Raw genomic sequence first — 18,581 nt, 5'->3', positions numbered from 1 at the left:
CTCACTTCCTCTCTCTGGAATCAATTTTAAAAGAAGAGGGGGAGGGGGAAGAATTTTAAGACAGCAACAGCAGAGCATTAAGCCAAGTGTGTGGCCCTTCTGAATATTAAGCCCCGTGCCTAGGTGGAACACCCAGGAAACTAGCCCTTAGCATAATAGATGGAGGTAGAAATGGAGTTGACTGCCAATTACTATGTCCAGAATAGACACTTGTGAACAGATGAGTGAGGCTGGAAGGTGAGGTGAGAAGAAGGAAGCAGGGGGGCAGGAAGAAACCGTGAGTGTGTGTGTGTGTATGAAACAGAGAGAGAGGGAGAGGGTGCACACAGCTGGTGTTAACTTCCTAATTCTGTGAGGCCCAGTTATACTTCTGTGTCTTGCACCCTGTTAGGCAATGCAGAGAAAATACAGCTCCACTGTTAGCTCATATTGTGGTTTTGGGTGAACTATGTCCCCCTTTCTTAAGATACTTTACTGCCATCTGTTGGAAAACTGTCATAATAACTATGTAAATTAATAATGACTACAATAAGTGATGTGTCTGGGACAATGATCAATTTGTATAAATGTGAGTGGCAGCCCATCTGTTACCCTCAGGGTCCCCTGGGGGCCAGAGGCACAAATGATAACTCACAAGCTGAGCTTAGCAAAGTTAGTGGGCAACAGACAGGAGCTGAGATGGCAGGCCACGGGGTGACCTGGCCACACCTCTGAATCCCAGCCTCAGAGCCATTTAGTTGAGAATCAAAACCAGTAGTTCTTGGCTTTATGTTGTCCTGCTCTTGGCAGCCATGAAGATTGTTGTGGTGGGGGCTTATGGCCAGCTCTAACATCTGACAAAGCCTAGTGGGTGGGCCTGATGTTTTTATCCAGGAGAAGCCTACTAGTATATAGGCTAAAAATTAAAGTTGTGTCGTTTTTTTTTGTTTTTTGCTTTTGTCTGGAGTTACATTAATTCTTTGCAGTTCACAAATCTTGTGCTAATTAAATGGTCTGAACATCAAATTAATGTATCTTTTATGAATAAAAAATAGGTAAACTGGCCCTGGTCAGGTAGCTCAGTTGGTTAGAGCAGTGGTTGGCAAACTGCGGCTCGCGAGCCACATGCGGCTCTTTGGCCCCTTGAGTGTGGCTCTTCCACAAAATACCACGTGCAGGCGCGCACGTAAAGTGCGATTGAAACTTCGTGGCCCATGCGCAGAAGTTGGTTTTCGGCTCTCAAAAGAAATTTCAATTGTTGTACTGTTGATATTTGGCTCTGTTGACTAATGAGTTTGCTGACCACTGGGTTAGAGCATCATCCAGATATGCCAAGGTTTCGGGTTCAATCCCTGGTCAGGACACATACAAAAAGCAACCAATGAATGAACGCATAAATAAGTAGAACAACAAATCAATGTTTCTCTCTCTCTCAAAAAAAGTGGGAAAACAATTTGTTTCAGAGGTTTCTTTCTAATTAAAGGGTCCTTGGGGATTGAAAACAATAAAAGAACTCTCAAAGATGCCACTATTGGAAACCCTACTCATGACCAGAACCTTCTGTGTAGACGTGGGTAAGCCCAAGATGGGAACGTGAGGGACCTGCCTGAGGTCACATCATTTGAGTAAACTGCAGAGCTAGGATTCTACTCAGGTTTCCTGGTTCCCAAGCCGGGCTTCTTCTCAGTCACCACGAGTTGGCATCCACTTCTTTCTTCTTCCTCCTCCTCTTCTTCCTAAAATGTCATGAACCTTTATTCAGACTGAGAGAAAAAACCTAAACCATTTCATGAACATTTCCCAAAATTAATAAGTTATTAGTAATTCTTTTTTTAAAATATATTTTATTGATTTTTTACAGAGAGGAAGGGAGAGGGATAGAGAGTTAGAAACATTGATGGGAGAGAAACATCGATCAGCTGCGGCCTGCACACCTCCTACTGGGGATGTGCCCGCAACCAAGGTACATGCCCTTGACCGGAATCGAACCCTGGGACCCCTCAGTCCACAGGCCGACGCTCTATCCACTGAGCCAAACCAGTCAGGGCAGTAATTCTTTTGCAGCCTCTACACTTTCTAGTGACCCAATAACATCTCTTTTTTTGTCACAGAGTATATTAAACATGGCTCTTAAAAGTAGAGCAGCCAAAACCGGTTTGGCTCAGTGGATAGAGCGTCGGCCTGCGGACTGAAAGGTCCCAGGTTCGATTCCGGTCAAGGGCATGTAACTTGGTTGCGGGCACATCCCCAGTAGGAGGTGTGCAGGAGGCAGCTGATCGATGTTTCTCTCTCATCGATGTTTCTGACTATCTATCCCTCTTCCTTCCTCTCTGTAAAAAAATCAATAAAATATATTTAAAAAAAAAAAAGCAGAGCAACTTCTTATGTATGAATAAAGACAAAGTGTTTCCCAATACAATCTAGGACATAATGCTCTGAACTTTAGAAATTCAGTTTATTTTTATTATAGTTAATTCTTAATGTGTTGTTAAAAGTCTTATTGTGCTGCCGAAACCGGTTTGGCTCAGTGGATAGAGCGTCGGCCTGCGGACTGAAGGGTCCCGGGTTCGATTCCGGTCAAGGGCAGGTACCTTGGTTGCGGGCACATCCCCAGTGGGAGGTGTGCAGGAGGCAGCTGATTGATGTTTCTCTCTCATCGATGTTTCTAGCTCTCTATCCCTCTCCCTTCCTCTCTGTAAAATATCAATAAAAATATATTTTAAAAAAAAGTCTTATTGTGCTGTTTTAATTTTTTTCAAATTTATTATAAATTTAATCATTCCAATAATTAAATACTGATTTTTCTGTCATAATTCTTGTATGTCTTTTCTATGTCATTCTAAAGGCAGATTGATAATAATTTAGAATATTTATAGTATGACTGTATGTTTTTGTTTACAGTCAGCTGGAAAAGAACTAAAATATTCAATGATTAATTATTTTTATCTTTTCCTACTTTTAAAAAATTAAGGTACCATTTACATATAGTAAAATTCACTCTTTTTTAGTGCATGATTCTGTGAGTTTTGACAAACATAAACAATTGTGTAACCACCACCACAATCAAGATATATAACAATTCCTTCACCGCCCCCCCCCCAAAAAAAAAATCTTTAAGAGCTCAGCCACAGTTAAATATGTCTTCCTTTTGGAATCTGGTCCAAGGGCTTTTCACTCCTCCTTTCTGGACCATCTGGCCTTTCCCAGGAAGCTCTTGGCCCTCAAGTTGATGGGAACAGTGAACCCACTGTGTTCACATTCTAAGGGAGAGGGCTGGATGCAATATATATAAGGCCATACACCTAGACTCTCAAAAGGCTCTAGCCTAGGGTGGTAGAGGGGAAGAGGGAACAGAGGGGTCCACCAGTGAGTCACTCCTGGGTTTGTCAAGAGCCCTAGATACCCCTCTGCTTATCTGCTCTAGCCATCCTGCCCCTCTCAACCTCCTCAGATGCACACACACTACACATGCAATTATTTACACCTGCAAATACACAAACGTACATCTAAAATATATAAGCACATATACACTGAGTGGCCAGATTATTATGATCTCTGAACGCATAATAATCTGGCCACTTAGTGTGTATCCTATATAATAAAAGGCTAATATGCAAATTGTCCCCTTGACCAGGAGTTCGACCAGCAGGCAGGCCAGCCAACCGCCCATGTCCCCTCCCACTGGCCAGGCTGGCCGGACCCCACCCATACACAAATTCATGCACTGGGCCTCTAATATATATATATATATATATATATGTATATATATACATATATATATATATATACACACACACACACACATATACACACACATACACACACACACACACACACACACACACACACTGAGTGGCCAGATTATTACGCATTCAGAGATCATAATAATCTGGCCACTCAGTGTATATACTTGATCACCCCCATACACAAATGCTCACTCACATATAAAGAAGTTCCAACAGACATGTACATAGATATACACATGCATGTGCTCATGACCTGTTTTGGGGAAAGTTACACCACTTGTGGACATTATCTGCAATTTGTTCCTCCTGTTGCTCAACTTTATACTTCCCCATGCCACAGAACATCAGATGCTGCTTGATGTGGAGTCTTCTTTGGGGCTTCTTGTTGTAATGGGTAATGGTGGCTGAAGGGTGATGATTTTTTAACTGATTTAGGCAGCTTGGGTCATTGAAGAGACATGAAGAGTTCAATGCTGGTTATGAGCAAGGTGTTGGGAGCTGGTGGGACAGCAGAACAAGAAAAAGCAAAGCATGTGTGACTCCTTTTGTAGAGGTGGATCACTGTGCAGAGAGAGCTGGCTGACAGAGATGGCTGTGGGTGTGTCACTCTATAGCTAGTTGTATTTGTGTTTCTAGTTTTAAGAAAGCCTGTATTGTAAAGTTTAAGTTTTTCTGTATGATCAGTGCGGTTCATTTGAGTGTGCACATGGCAAACTCTTCATTGAGCATTGGTGAGGAGCTCACATAGCTAATAAGAGTGGGCGTAGGGATTTAAACACTAAATCTTAAGAGCATCCAACTTTGTTCCCCTCCCTCCCCCACCCTCGACTCTGGAAGAAGCAATCATTCTGCCAAACATATTTCCTACTGGGAAGGAGATCGCTTTACAGTTGAGTATTTTGGGCCTCTGAGCATTTACATTTTCCAGGGCAAATTAATACAGTCAGACTTTTGTTTCTAATTTGTGTTTTGCAAGTTGAGTTGAGAGGTCTCCCAGCATCTGATCACCCAAGACACATTGGATGAAAAGTATGGACTTTCAATCTGAGGACATTTAAGCCTTTCCCAAGCCTCTTCTGAGATCATTTGAAGATGTGGGTCAGATTTTGTCTCTCCTCGGCTTAAATTCCTTTAATTTACCACCCCCCTGACTTGCACATTTTACATAGCAAATTCCTTAGCTTGTCCTCCTCTGTCCCTCTCCTCTTTCCCTGCTTTCATCCCCTTTGAATTCTTCATCTCCCATGAAATGAATTACTTCCTGTTGCTTGAATGTAATATTTTATTTTAAAACATATTTTTATTGATCAGAGAGGAAGAGAGAGAAACATCAATAATGAAAAGAATCATTGATCAGCTGCCTCCTGGATTGAGCCCACAACCCGGGCATGTGCCCTGACAGGGAATCGAACTGTGACCTCCTGGTTCATAGGTCGATGCTCAACCACTCAGCACACTGGTCGGGCTAAATGTAATATTTTAATCTGTCACTCCCTGTTGTTGTACATGCTTACTGAAGCATCTTCTTTTCCTCCCCTTTTTACCTCAGACATTCCTTTTGATCCTTTGGACCTCAAATCAGATTATACCTCCTTCTACAAGCCTTCCTGCCCATCTCCCAATCTGGAGAGATGTCCTTCTTTTGTGCAATGTAACTATTTAGCGCTCTGAACCTCTTCTACTGTCTCAGTGTCCTCAGAATACTAGATAGGGTGGGGCATCACCCTAAATGGGTGTATAGAGCAGACTTTTTTGGACACCTTTGAAAATCCAATATGGATTCACTGTCGGTCATGATAGTTTGTCAAGTGCAAGTCAAGACTGATGTAAAGGGGTGTAACTGGATGCCCTTAGGAGTGGCCCCCAACACCCAAAACCACCAAGTCTGGACACTTGGATAAGGACTCCATCTGGACAAGGATATAAGTGGGACTCCCATCCCTGGAGGACTTTAAGAACTCAGAGCTCCTACTACTTAATGCTTGAAGTTGGCTGTATCATGAGTCACACTCTGATCCCTGCTAGACTTCCACTCCACTGGACTCTTGCCGCCACAGTAGCTGCCTGACTTGAGACAAAGGCCGTCTCTCCACCTGCAGAGGCCAACAGTGACTGGGACTTCCTGTTGGACACTGGCTCTGCTCCCATATATCTCATAAGCTCCCCACTCTTTTTTTTTTTAAATAAATATATTTTATTGATATTCTACAGAGAGGAAGGGAGAGGGACAGAGAGCCAGAAACATCGATGAGAGAGAAACATCGATCAGCTGCCCCCTGCACACCCCCCACTGGGGATGTGCCCGCAACCAAGGCACATGCCCCTGACCGGAACCGAACCCAGGACCCTTCAGTCCGCAGGCCAACGCTCCATCCACTGAGCCAAACCGGTTTCGGCAGCTCCCCACTCTTGCATAACCTGCATGTGACTCTATTGTGTATTGGGGAGATCTCCCCTAATAAACCTGGCGTTGTGGAAAGATAAAAAAGGAGCACGAGTGACTCCTTTTCGGGGAATGCTCCCTTGCTCCTGACCATGGGCTTTGTGAAGCTACCTTCTCCTTCCCACGTTTCTCCCACATGTTTAGGCAGGTTCCATACAGGGAGAGGCCCGTGCTATGGTTCCAAGAGACGTAGGCTGTGACCTGCAGGCCATCCTCTCTAAGGGAACCGATGCTTGAGATAAGTCCCCAGGAGAGAGCACAGGGACAGGCCTTGGGGAAGCTAACTGCCTTCCAGGGCCCTTCGTAGCAGCCTGCCAGAGCAAATCGTGAGCATACCTCTTGCAGGAATAGTAATAATTTACAATACATATGGACTATTTATAATACAGGGACGATTCTGACCATTTTACCTGTATGCACATTTATCTTATGTAATAGTCACAAAAACCATGACTGCTCAAGGTTGAATAGTAAATGACAACGTCAGCGTTCAAATCTGAGCTGTCTTGTTTCTAGAGCCCATGTTAGCAACCCTCGACTATATTACCTCCCTGGCTTCTGATCTCCAGTTTCCTGCCTACCTCCTGTGGGAAACCAAATCACAGGGTCCCAAGACAAGGAAGGACTTCCTCACCCACCCGCACTCCCACTTCTCTCAGGAGGGCCGGCTCAGGGATGGTCTGAGAATTCTCAGAAGCAGATGAGGAGCGCCCAAGTGGCAGGGGCCTCTGGAGGCTCAAGGGGAGAAAAGGTACACATGGTTCGTGGGAAAAGGCCTGGCTGGGGTGGGGGGGTGAGAGGGCTGGAAGCTGACTAGGAACCCAGGATTCTAGTCCAGACTTTGTCTCTCAGACGATATAACCTTAGAATAAGTTCTTACTTCTCTCTGGGTTTCCCAGTTTATAGGACGGGCTGATCCACCTCCGCCGAAAGAGGGGGCATCCTCAGCTGTACCGGGCAAAGGGCCGGGCATGGACGCCAGGGAGCGGGCGCAGGGAGAAGGCTCTAGGTCCAGGGTCTCGGCCGAGAGCCTAGAGATGGGATGAGGTGGGCTTCCGAACTCAGCCCTGCTACCTTATCCCTGTGACAGGGCCAGGGGTAAGCAGATCTCCGGATCTGGAGCGTCCAGTTTGCGGCGAAGGGGGAGTCGGGCTGGAGCAGGGGATGAGGGGCTCTGAACCCTGAGGGGTCCCGAGGGCCTCTCCGCCCCTTGCTATAGTAAGAGGAGGTGGGAGCGGAGCCTGGGCTTGGGCCTGGGTCCCCGCTCTGCGGGACGCGCCCACTCATCCCGCACCTTTTCAAGCTTCTCAAAGGAGTTACAGCCCCGAGGGAGTGGAGGTTGCCGGCGACACGGTACTGGCCGACCGCGTTGCGGCGACGGCGGTGGAAACTGCAGCCCGCGGGGTCCGAAGAGCATCACGTCATCCTCTCCGCCTGGAGCCCGCCCCTCCCCGACGGCGCCTGCGCAGCGCGCGGGAGGGGTCCGCTGGGCGGGCTCTGGGGCTCCGCCGAGCTCTCCGCCCTCCTCTTGGCTCGCTCGGTCCGCGGCGTTCTCGGTCGGCGGTAGCGGCGGAGGCGCGGCGGGGAAGGCATTCAGGATGCGGCGCGGGGCGGCCCGGTGCCCCCCTGCCCCGTCACGGCAGCCTCAGCGGCCGCGGGGACCGGGCCAGGGCCGGGGGCGGCGGCCCGAGCCGCGGTAGCGGCGGCGGCGGCGGCGGGAGGGGCGGCCTGAGGCCGGGCAGGCGCTCGGGTGCGGGGGCTTCGCGCTCCGCACGGCCTGGCCTGGCTCGGCCCCGGCGCCATGAGCGGCGGCGGCGGCGGAGGGGGCTCGGCGCCCAGTCGCTTCGCCGACTACTTTGTCATCTGCGGGCTGGACACCGAGACCGGGCTGGAGCCGGACGAGCTGTCGGGTGAGTGCGCCCGCTGAGCCCTGGGCCGCTTCCCCGCGTCCGCTGCGGCCGGGACCCTCTCCCCCCGCCACCCCCCCTGGGGACCCCCGCTCGCCCCTGCTTTGTCCCGGGAGCCGGGCGAGGATCGGTTGGAAGGACCCTGGGCAGGCGCCGGCGAAGGGGAGTCGGGCTGGAGGAGGGGATGAGGGGCTCTGAACCCTGAGGGGGTCCCGACGGCCTCTCCGCCCCTAGCGTTGGGCACCGTCGCCCGTGACCAGGCAGAGGGCAGGGTGTGTGTTCTCAATCTGGTGAAGGTTGAGTGACTTAGTACAAAATAAATGGAAGCCCGGACACCCGTTAGGGAGGCAAGAAGGCATCGGTGAGAAAGTACTAGTAAGTTCCACCCAGACTTAAAAAAAAAAAAAAAAAGAAAAACTTTTTGAGTTTATCGGGCCTCGTCCCAGGAAGCCTGTGGTAACAGTTCCTCAAAACTGTTCTAACCCAGCCTTGGGCCGGGTCCCTGGGTGGATAGGATGTAATAAAGTACACGTGAGCCACACCAAGAGGAGTGAGAACTCTCTTATTTCCAGAAAGGGCTTGTACCCTGGGCCATGCATTCTTTTATGGAAAGTAATTTATGTCCTATATGAGGCCAGCGTCATTTGTGAATACAAGGGCAGCAACCTCGTTGGAGAGCCTGGGTTGCATAGTGATGCTTCTGAAGTCATCTTTCAAAGGGGAAGTGGTGGGGAAGCGAAGGGCCAGTGTCCCGTCAGGTTGGACTTCAGTTGGTGTCAGAATGGTAAAATCCCCATGAATTCCACTGCACCCCTCATTGGAGCCTTTGGATTACAACAGTTGTGAAAAGTTTTTGTCTGGAGTGTCCAGTTTGCAGGTGTCATGTAGATACTCTTTCTAGTCTTCGGTCATGATGTATGCACTGTAAAGTTTCTCTCCTGAAAGTTATTACCTTGTTGACTAAATTTACTTGGCTTCAGAGAAGATACACAGGTCTGTCTTTGTCGCCAGAAAAATTCCAGTGTTATGAAAAAAAAAAATTAGGTGCATACTTCAAATGATGAAAATGGACTGTCTTCTTAAAAACATGATAAATTGATGACCTTTAAAAGGTCAGAACAAATATACTGTTTTCTTAAAATTAATAGCAAGTGGAGAAAAAAAACAACCATGAAGCAGTAATACAGTTAATAGTAGGCCATTTGTTGGGGAAGCTTTATCGTTTCAAGTTCACTTTTTTTGTCTTCAAAACTCATAGTGCAGAAGTTAATTTTTCCTGTTTCGTATTTATTATATTTATGACTTTGTGGTGCAGTTGTTGGAATTCGGTTCATGTAATGGGAGCTGGAAGGGACCTCAAAGGGGAAAATGAAGCTTAGGAAGGACTGCAGGGCCAATGTCCTGTTAGTTAATTGCCTGACTTTTGGTCCAGTGCTCCTCTCCTGACACTAAACTACATCTCATTGCCTGGTTGGGTCTTTAGAAAACAGTAACATGTTGAGAAAGACTAAAAATAACATAGTTCTCCCCAGTAAAAGAAACTTTAAGGTGGTGGAATAAACCAGTGTTATATGGTGTGCTTTTGAGTGTCCATTAAATTGTATAGACATGTGAAAAAGGTAAAGGAAATAATAAATTATATGAACTGTCTCTGTGATTATCTCCAAGTTAGATAATTCATCAATGAAAAAGAGAATGTAAATAAAAAGCATCTTACCAAGTACATCCTCAAAAATGTGAATTCTCTTTAAGTAAATATCTGTTAATTTTCTGGCTTTTCAGTGAGCTAAAATTATATTCCTGTGAAAGCTTATTGGGAGGGTAAAAAAAGGGGGATGAGTTGTATAAAATGTGTAAAGAAGAGTATTTTTTCTGTTTTAAAATATGGTTGCAGTAGTGGAATGTCAAGATCATTTATTAAGTAGGTGGCCTTTGTTAGAATAGGCACTGATTGAAGAATTTCTTTTCTTCATTTCATTTCTGGTGGGTTGGGGGGGGGGGGACATTGAAATCTGGACTACCCAGGGGGGGATCTTTGAACAAAACAAAACAGAATACAAATAACTCTATGCAAGTCAGTCTTGAGACCTACAGGGTGCATTTTCTCTGCTGAGCCTGCCTTATAGCTCCCAAATCGGTGATGTCATAGTAAGTAAATGACAGGAAATTGTGAACTGCATTCAGGTGCTCTAGGGAGTTACTGAGGAGTAAGTCTATGATTTTTCCAGCAAATTAAGTTATATGTGTCAGATAGCCACTATATTTCTTTCCTTTTAAATATAAATATATTTTTATTGATTTCAGAGAGGAAGGGAGAGGGAGAGAGAGATAGAAACATCAATAATGAGAGAGAATCATTGATCCGCAGCCTCCTGCACGCCCCCCATTGGGGATTGAGCCCGCAACCTGGGCATGTGCCCTTGACCGGAATCAAACCCCGGGACCCTTCAGTCCCCAGGCCGACCCTTTATCCACTAAGCCAAACTGGCTAGGGCAGCCAATATATTCTTAAAAAGTGAATCCAGAAAAAGCAAATCAAAGATGCTCAGTGTTTCTTCTGGTTTTGTGGAGGATTAAGATTCATTGTCTGGTTGCAAGCATACAGTTTGCTATGTTGAATATAGACCCAGATCATTGGTTTTTGTAGTAGATGCTCCCTGTCACCTCCTGCTCTTTCTTGCATACTTAAGCATTTAGGCAAGCTATGTAGTTTATTTGTTGTGCAAGGAACTGAGGAAGGTGTGAAAATGATTTTGTTTTCTTTTCTGGTTAATTGAAGAAGTTCTTTGGGTTGGAAGGATAGGAAGGTACTCTACGAATGAAGCACAAGAATAGTCAATTTTAGGAGATTGTATTTGCTTTTTAGCTTTTTGAGCTTGTCAGGTAGATAAGCAAATCTGGAAGAATTGCTTTTGATTTACATTTTCCATTATTGTTGGCCCATCCTAAGTGGGGAGGCAGGTGGTGGTAGAGTCCAGTACCTCTTTCTACCCCTTTGATGGCTGCGTTTCCTGGACATCTGTATTTTCCCTTTTTCTTCTGGTCACCACCAGGTGACTACAGGAGAAGACTTACCATGAGGTGGGATTCCTTTTTATTTCCTTATCTCTGCCTGAACCTTCAAATTCTAGAATGTTTATGACCTATTTTTTATCTTGGATTAAGTTCCTCTGAACTGACCTGCACCCAGCATTGCGATGTAGCTTAGGTTGGGTCATGCATCCACTACTCCAGTTTTCCCAGGTTCTGAGTACAGGGCCTTGCCAAGAATTGAAGAGAAGGGGTTGGAGACAGATAGATGGGAGAGTAGCCATTGTCCTGTATGAGTCTACTTAGAACACTAAGGATACGCTAAAATTGTCTCTTTATGTCCTCTTTAGAAGAGAGAAAAAATGCTCACTGTTCAGAAAAGCCAGCGGACTGGATCATACTCCTCCTTAACCATATTGCCTAATGAAGTTAGAATGTCAGAATTGTGGAATATCAAACATTCAGTACTCTTGGAGATTATATAGCCTTCTGATTTTACGAATTAGGAGACTGAGGCCCTGAGAAAGTTAAAGAATATTTGTCTCCCTTGCCATTCCTACTTTCTGCTACTTGAAAGATGCTCTCTTTGCATGTTTTGCATTAATCTGAAGAATAGGGGAAACAAGTAAAATATTTGTCTGGTAGGGGCAGGAGCAGACATTATGGCAGTTTTTTCTAATGCAGGTTTCTGTTTCATGTTAAAGAATACTGTGTGTGATTGTCCTGAGGCATATCTTTTTGTATTTTTTAGCTTTTCCTAATGTAATTTCACACCAAACATTGTCGTGAAAGTACAAAGAACTTCAGTACATCCTTTTTCCAGATTCACTGATTGTTAACATTTTGCTCTATTTGCTTTATCACTTATGTCTAATATATATAAACAACTTTATTGAGATATAATTAACATACTTTATAATTTACTTACTTAAAATGTACAGTTCAGTGGTTTTTAGTATTTTTCCAGAGTTGTGCAATCATCACTACAATCAATTTTTGAATATATTCACTGTCTCTAAAACCCATACCCATAGATTTGCCTGTTCTGGATATTTCATAAAAATGCATGATTTTAAGGTTCATTAATGTTACTAGAGTCCCGATTCACAAATTTGTGCAAGGGGCTCGGCCCTTGCAGCCGTGGCTTTGTCCAGAAGGTTGTCTGGAAGGTGTTAGGCTGTCCGGTCTGATTAGCATATTACGCTTTTATTATTATAGATAGCATGTAGCATGTATTTATTTTTGTGGCTGAATAATATTTCATTGTGTGACTATATCACATTTTATTTACCCATCAGTTGATGGACATTTGGGTTGTTTATACTTTTTTATTATAATGAATAATGTTGCTGTGAATATTTGTGTACCTGCTTTTGTGTGGAAATATGTTTTCATTTCTCTTGGAGTGGATTGCTAACTCTGTGCTTAATCTTTTGAGAAGTTACCAGACTGTTTTTCAAAATAGTTGCATCAGTTTACATCCCCACTAACAGCATATAAAGGTTCCACTTTTTCCACATCCTTATCAACGCTTTTGAATATACTAGTAGATATCCTAGTGGGTATGAAGTGGTGTCTCGTGTGTGTGTGTGTGTGTGTGTGTGTGTGTGTGTGTGTGTGTTTTCCAAATTATAAGAGAAAGTTTATTTAGAAAGTTAGGTAGTAGAAGTGAGCCTGCTGGGCTGCGTAGGCTCAGGACACAAGTTACAGAGGCTGAAGAAGGGCCCTTGGAACGTAGAGAGAAAGGCAAAGGTAACCCGGGAGGGTGGGGGGAAAAGAGAGGGGAAAAGGAAAGGCTTCATTGTGGTTTTGATTTGCATAACCTTGATGGGTAAGGATTACTTACTTAAAAGAAAGAAAAAAAAAGGCTGTTTTTTCCCAGAGATGAGTATCTATAAAAAGTTTGATGAGCCAGTTTCAAACCGGGAGTCAGTATGAGCTAAACTTAATTTTTATTTTCCTCTACCAGTCTGGTCAGTTCTGTGCACATCCTATCATAGTCACATCTCTGCTCTAAGGCGACTCTTTTCTAGGTGAAGTGAAACTCAAATCCTGATAGCTTACCTTGGGCATATGTGACACTTTCAGAGATAAAGGTTGCTGGGGGGCAAAGGAAAGGGGGGTGGCAGGGAAGAATTCCTAAGTTAGGTGGTGTGTTTCCTTTTATAAAGTAGAGCAAGTAAGAAGTCAAGAGAAGAGACCAACATACAGAAACAATTACAGAGCAGCCCAAGGCATTTATTTTAAATTTAGTTGGAGTGACTGGGTATTCTTAAACATAAGAGAACCCCACTTCACACTCCCTCAGGAAGGGAGGATCACATTGAAGGATTACATTTTACTTGAATGACACCGGTCCTCCCTTCTTAGGAGGAAATCCTCAGTCAGTGTTTGATGGTTAAACCAAATTCTTTTAGACTCTGCTCAGCCCTTCCTTCCTTCCTAGATTAAAAATAAAATTTTCTTTGCCTAAGGCTTCCTTTGGCAACACCCATTTCCAGTGCTATAACCTTTTATAAGCTTGTTTTTTGGCTAACTCTAAAGGTGTATTTGGATTTGGCTGGGCTCCTCAATTCCTGTTGCCATGCCTGGGTTTGAATTACTATCAAGCGGTTTTAGAGATCTCGCAGGAACCCAGGTACACATGAGGGTATCTATACTTGATCTGTTTTAGGTTCCTATTGGATAGGTCATAGGATCCAGTGGAAGAGAAAGCCTTGCCTTTTAGAAGTTGATCACTTCTTTTATATATATTATTGATTTCAGGTAGGAAGGGAGAGGGAGAGAGAGAAACATCAGTGATGAGAGAGAATCATCAATTGGCTGCCTACTGAGGATGGAGCCTGCAACCCGGGCATGTGCCCTGACTGGGAATCCAATGGTGACACTCAACCACTGAGCCACACCAGCAGGGCTAGAAAGCTGCTCACTTCTTAAGAAATGCAGTGATTATATACATGTTATCATTGCCAGATTTTTAGATTTACTTTTCAAAAGTTATCAAGTGAAGCAGATATTGGTCAAATGTCTGTTTTCCAAATGTTCTGTGATGGCTGATTTTAGTTTAGAGTGTATAGAACCCGGGACTGGATATGAGTGTCATGGTGGAAAATGAGATCAAGTACCTGCTCTCAAGCTGTTTAGAGTATGTTTCCAAAGGGATCTGGTGTAAAACTTCAGGAAGTAAGATGGGAAGAGTTATAGTTTAGACCATCAAGTTTCTCAATTATTATAATTAGGATATTTGCTTGATTGTCATTCATGGGATCTGTCATAATGTCCTATTAAAGAGAGCCAGGTTAGTAAATTTTTTTGTTCATTAGTTAGGGCAAAATTTTAGTAGGCCATTTGTGATCTATTGTATGGGCTGAACTAACTGGGTTAGTCTAAAATATTTTCCTGGAGTGCTGAGACCTAAGCAGGGAGAAGTTATGTGGAAGTTCCTTCATTCTTTTGTGAGTGTGGGAGTCCCTGATTTCTAAACCATTTTCAGTTGGCAAAATATAATAAGAGGGTGCGTTTGTTTATATTGGTCACAGAATCAAAAAATGTCAGAGCTAGAAATCCGATAGTCCAGCCACCACTTTTGACAGCTGGTAATGATTAATAGTTATAAATGACAATATAGTTTTGCAGTATACTTTTAAACAGTTGGATTTTTTTCAGCCCTACTTAAAATACAAATTTTTGTTCAGCGTCACCCAGCAAGTTAGAAAGAACTGTTAGAATCCAGGTCTTCTATCTGCTGTCTCACCATTGATGAGATTATTTTAAATTATAGATTTGGGAAAACCAAAGCAGTGGCTTAATTATTGAATAGCAGAGTTGTGGCATGGCCTCTTTAATTCAGTCTCCAGCCTACATTTCAGTAGAGGAGCTCTGTCAGGAGAGGAGTCAGTCAGGTCACTCATTTTCTGAATAGTAGTTAAGGCTGGACATTATTTTATGTATATTTTTTCCTGTTTCCCCACTCTTTATCAGTTCTGGAAATGTTTTTCTTAGAACAAATAGTTACTAGGGCTTTGTTTCTCCGAAGCTCCCTTTTTGTGTGTGACTGTTTCAGGATGTTTTATGCTTTTTGTTTGAGGTCTGTTTTCTTTGAAAAAAAAAAAAAAAAGGTTTGCATTTGCTAACCTCAGAAATTCCTCAGTGTAGCCTGCAGTTTGCATCTTTTGTGGTTGTAGTTTGGGGGCTGGCCGTGACTTCTGGTTTACCAATTTTTTATAATGAAAGGATATGGGAAGCAACTTCCAGGATTTTAAAAGGCAGGAAGAGAGGAGGAAATGATTTAGAAATAATAATTATAAACCACGATTTACAGGCCTACCTCAGAGATACTGTGGGTTTGTTTCCAAAGCACCACAATAAAGTAAGTCATTTTCTGCTGGTAGAAGATCTTGCCTTCAATTTGAAAAACAACATCAGTGAAGTACAATAAAGTGAAGTACAGTAAAATGAGGTATGCCTGTATAAATGAGTAAACCCAATTTAGAAAAAACATGCATTTTTGTTATAATGCATTAGAATTACTTTCCAGGAATGTCAAAGGATTTGGTTCTCAGTTGTGTCATCTCTGATGTCCTTTTCTTTCTTTGTTTTTGTAGTTGTAAAATAATGGCCCTGTAACAATGTGTTAGTCTTGTTATAAATTTAGGGATTAAAGATAGTGCTTTACATAGTAGTTGCTTGATAAAATTTGTTGTATTAATTATGAAAAAATAGAGATTGCCTATTAAGATTTTCAAAGAATTGTATATTACCCCCTCTTTTTTATATAAGGTATAATACTTAACTTTTTAGAATAAATAAGCCAACTTTCCACAGCTTTTCAAAGTACTAAGTGAAGAATGTAGGGGTCTGTAGAAGAGAGGAATGGCCAAGATTGTTTTTTCATACTCAAAAAGCTGAGGGCCAGAGTCAGATTTATAGGTAAAATGGTGTGATGGGAAAGGCATTTTGTGCTGCACTCTGATTATTTTATAATTTTTAATTTATACAGGTAAATTTTATAGTAGTTCAGATGAACCTGTACATTTTTTGTTTTTTAATGAATCTTGTTTTAGTTTATTTAAGCATTTCTAAAACTCAGGATCATAATCTCTTATTGAGAATAATAAGACAAATACTTAGAAGTATTATCTGCCAAACTGATATTCATCAGTTTTGCTTAACTTTGAGGTTTTGTCTGTTCCAATAATTTTTAATCCCCCTTTTTTTGCTAAGTAATTACCTAATCTTCTCCTGCCCCCATTTTCTCACCTCATCTGTCTGAAACACATTATTCCCCCTGCATTTCTATTGTGTGGAAGGTGATATTTAAGCATTTGTTAGTTTTATCTTCTAGTGGAATGTTTAGTGTTTTAGTCAGCTGATCCAGCTCTGTTGGCTGCTTAGCTCAGTTGATTATGAGTGTGGTCCATTTAATGAGGCCAAGGTCATTGAGTCCATCTCCATATGGACCAGTTAACTTCGTTCTACCCACTTTTGTGCTAGCCTCAACTCTGACCATCCTATTTGCAAGTACACTCTGGGGCGTAGGGGACAGGGACATAGGCAAGAAAGTGATGCTAGAGTAGCGCTTTATTCCTGTTAGTTATAGACTAGAGGCCTGGTGCATGAATTTGTGCACCAATGAGGTCCCTTGGCCTGGCCTGCAGAATTGGGCCGAAACTGGCTTTCCGACATCCCCTGAGGGGTCCTGGATTGCGAGAGGGTGCAGGCCATGCCGAGGGACCCCACCAGTGCACATTCGGGGCTGGGGAGGGACACAGGAGGTTGGCCAGCCCGGGAGGGACCTTGGGAGGGCTCCAGCGCATGTCTGGCCTGTCTCGCTCAGTGCGGATCAGCTGGACCCAGCAGCAACCTAACCTACTGGTCGGAGCATCTGCCCCCTGGTGGTCAGTGCACGTCATAGTGAGCAGTTGAGCGGCCTTAGCATATCATTAGCTTATTATGCTTTGATTGGTTGAACTGATCAGACACTTACCATATTAAGCTTTTATTATATAGGACTAGTAGCCCAGCGTGTGATATTGCATGCAGTAGGCTGCCTGCTGCTTCAGCGGGAGCCGGCAGGAGCTGCAACGCTCCACTTCCGCGGGAGCTGGGAGAGAGCCTCTCCACTTCCGCGGGAGCCAGGAGGGAGCTGCGCCGCTTCCATGGGAGGCGGGAGCGAGCCGCAGGCACCTGCGGGACCCGGGAGCGAGCTGCGCCGCTTCCGCAGGAGGCGGGAGGGAGGAGCTGCCGCTGGGGCTGGGACCTAGAGCTGCTCCATGCATCGCCTGGTGACTGGTTGCACACGCAGCCCCACCCCTCGCCACGCGCAGCCCCGCCCAGCCTGTTGAATGGTCGTTACTGTGACACAGTAATGGACAATTTGCATATTACCTCTTTATATATATATATATATATGTATATATATATATATATATATATATATATATATATATGGATGATAATTACATTACTAGACATGTATTGTTTATTAAATACACTTCAATGCCAGGTCCCAGATGACATTATTCTCGTTCTATAGATTAGAAAACTGAAGTGCAGAGAATTTAAGTAATATGATCTAGATCAGTGGTTGCCAACCTTTTGGTCCCCATGGACCACCGGTTGGTGATGGCTGACCAAGATCATATAGCAAGAATGGGAAGCCTGTTTTCTCTGTCTCAAAACCTCTACCACATACTTTCTGTTATTGAAAGACCAGCTTAATGATGGCACATTGTTTGCATAGATGTATGAGATATAGTTGATGTCCTTGAAGAACTCATAATCTTCTGAGGAGTCATACATGTAAACCAATAACTGCAGAAAAGAATCAGTTTATTTTATTTATTTATTTTTTAAAAAAATATATTTTATTGATTTTTCAAAGAATGGAAGGGAGAGGGATAGAGAGCCAGAAACATCGATGAGAGAGAAACATTGATCGGCTGCCTCCTGCACACCCCCCACCGGGGATGTGCCTGAAACCAAGGTACATGCCCTTGACCGGAATCGAACCTGGACCCCCCAGTCCGCAGGCCGATGCTCTATCCACTGAGCCAAACCGGTCAGGGCAAGAATCAGTTTATTAAGAGAGGAGCAGCTCAGCCAGTGTTCCTCAGTGGTTAAATGTTGACCCATGAACCAAGAGGTCACCAGTTCAATTCCCTGGTCAGGACATATGTCCAGGTTGTGGGCTTGATCCCCAGTAGGGAGTATGCAGGAGGCAGCTGATTGATATTTCTCCCTCATCGATGTTTCTATCTCTCTGACCCTCTCCCTTTCTCTCTCTCTCTCTCAAAAAAAAAAAAAAAAATCAATTAAAAATATATTAAAAAGAAAAAAAGAGAGGCAGAGATAATGGTTTATGAGAGGGAAAGAGTTCTGTTCTTTAGCTTTTTAGTTTGTCTTTTTTTTAAAAAAATAGATTTTTATTGATTTCAGAGAGGAAGGAAGAGGGAGAGAGAGAGAGAAACACCCATG

At 43.8% G+C, this 18,581-nt stretch overlaps 1 protein-coding gene across 3 annotated transcripts in view; it reads left to right on the top strand.

Moving 5' to 3' along the window:
- Positions 1-7,834: 7,834 nt before the first annotated feature.
- DENND5A (DENN domain containing 5A) overlaps positions 7,835-18,581 on the top strand; it is an 83,769-nt gene continuing 73,022 nt past the window's right edge. For all 3 annotated transcript variants that reach the window (XM_080687133.1, XM_080687132.1, XM_080687134.1), the window contains exon 1: positions 7,835-8,078. In XM_080687133.1, coding sequence (XP_080543259.1) covers positions 7,970-8,078 — 109 coding nt within the window. In that variant the 5' untranslated portion in view covers positions 7,835-7,969. The remainder of the gene's footprint in view (positions 8,079-18,581) is intronic.

This window comes from Plecotus auritus (genome assembly GCF_963455305.1).
Source record: "Plecotus auritus genome assembly, chromosome: 9".
Taxonomy (NCBI): Eukaryota; Metazoa; Chordata; class Mammalia; order Chiroptera; family Vespertilionidae; genus Plecotus; species Plecotus auritus.
Note: the sequence above shows the minus strand (reverse complement) of the source record. Positions and strands in the feature narration are given on the sequence as shown.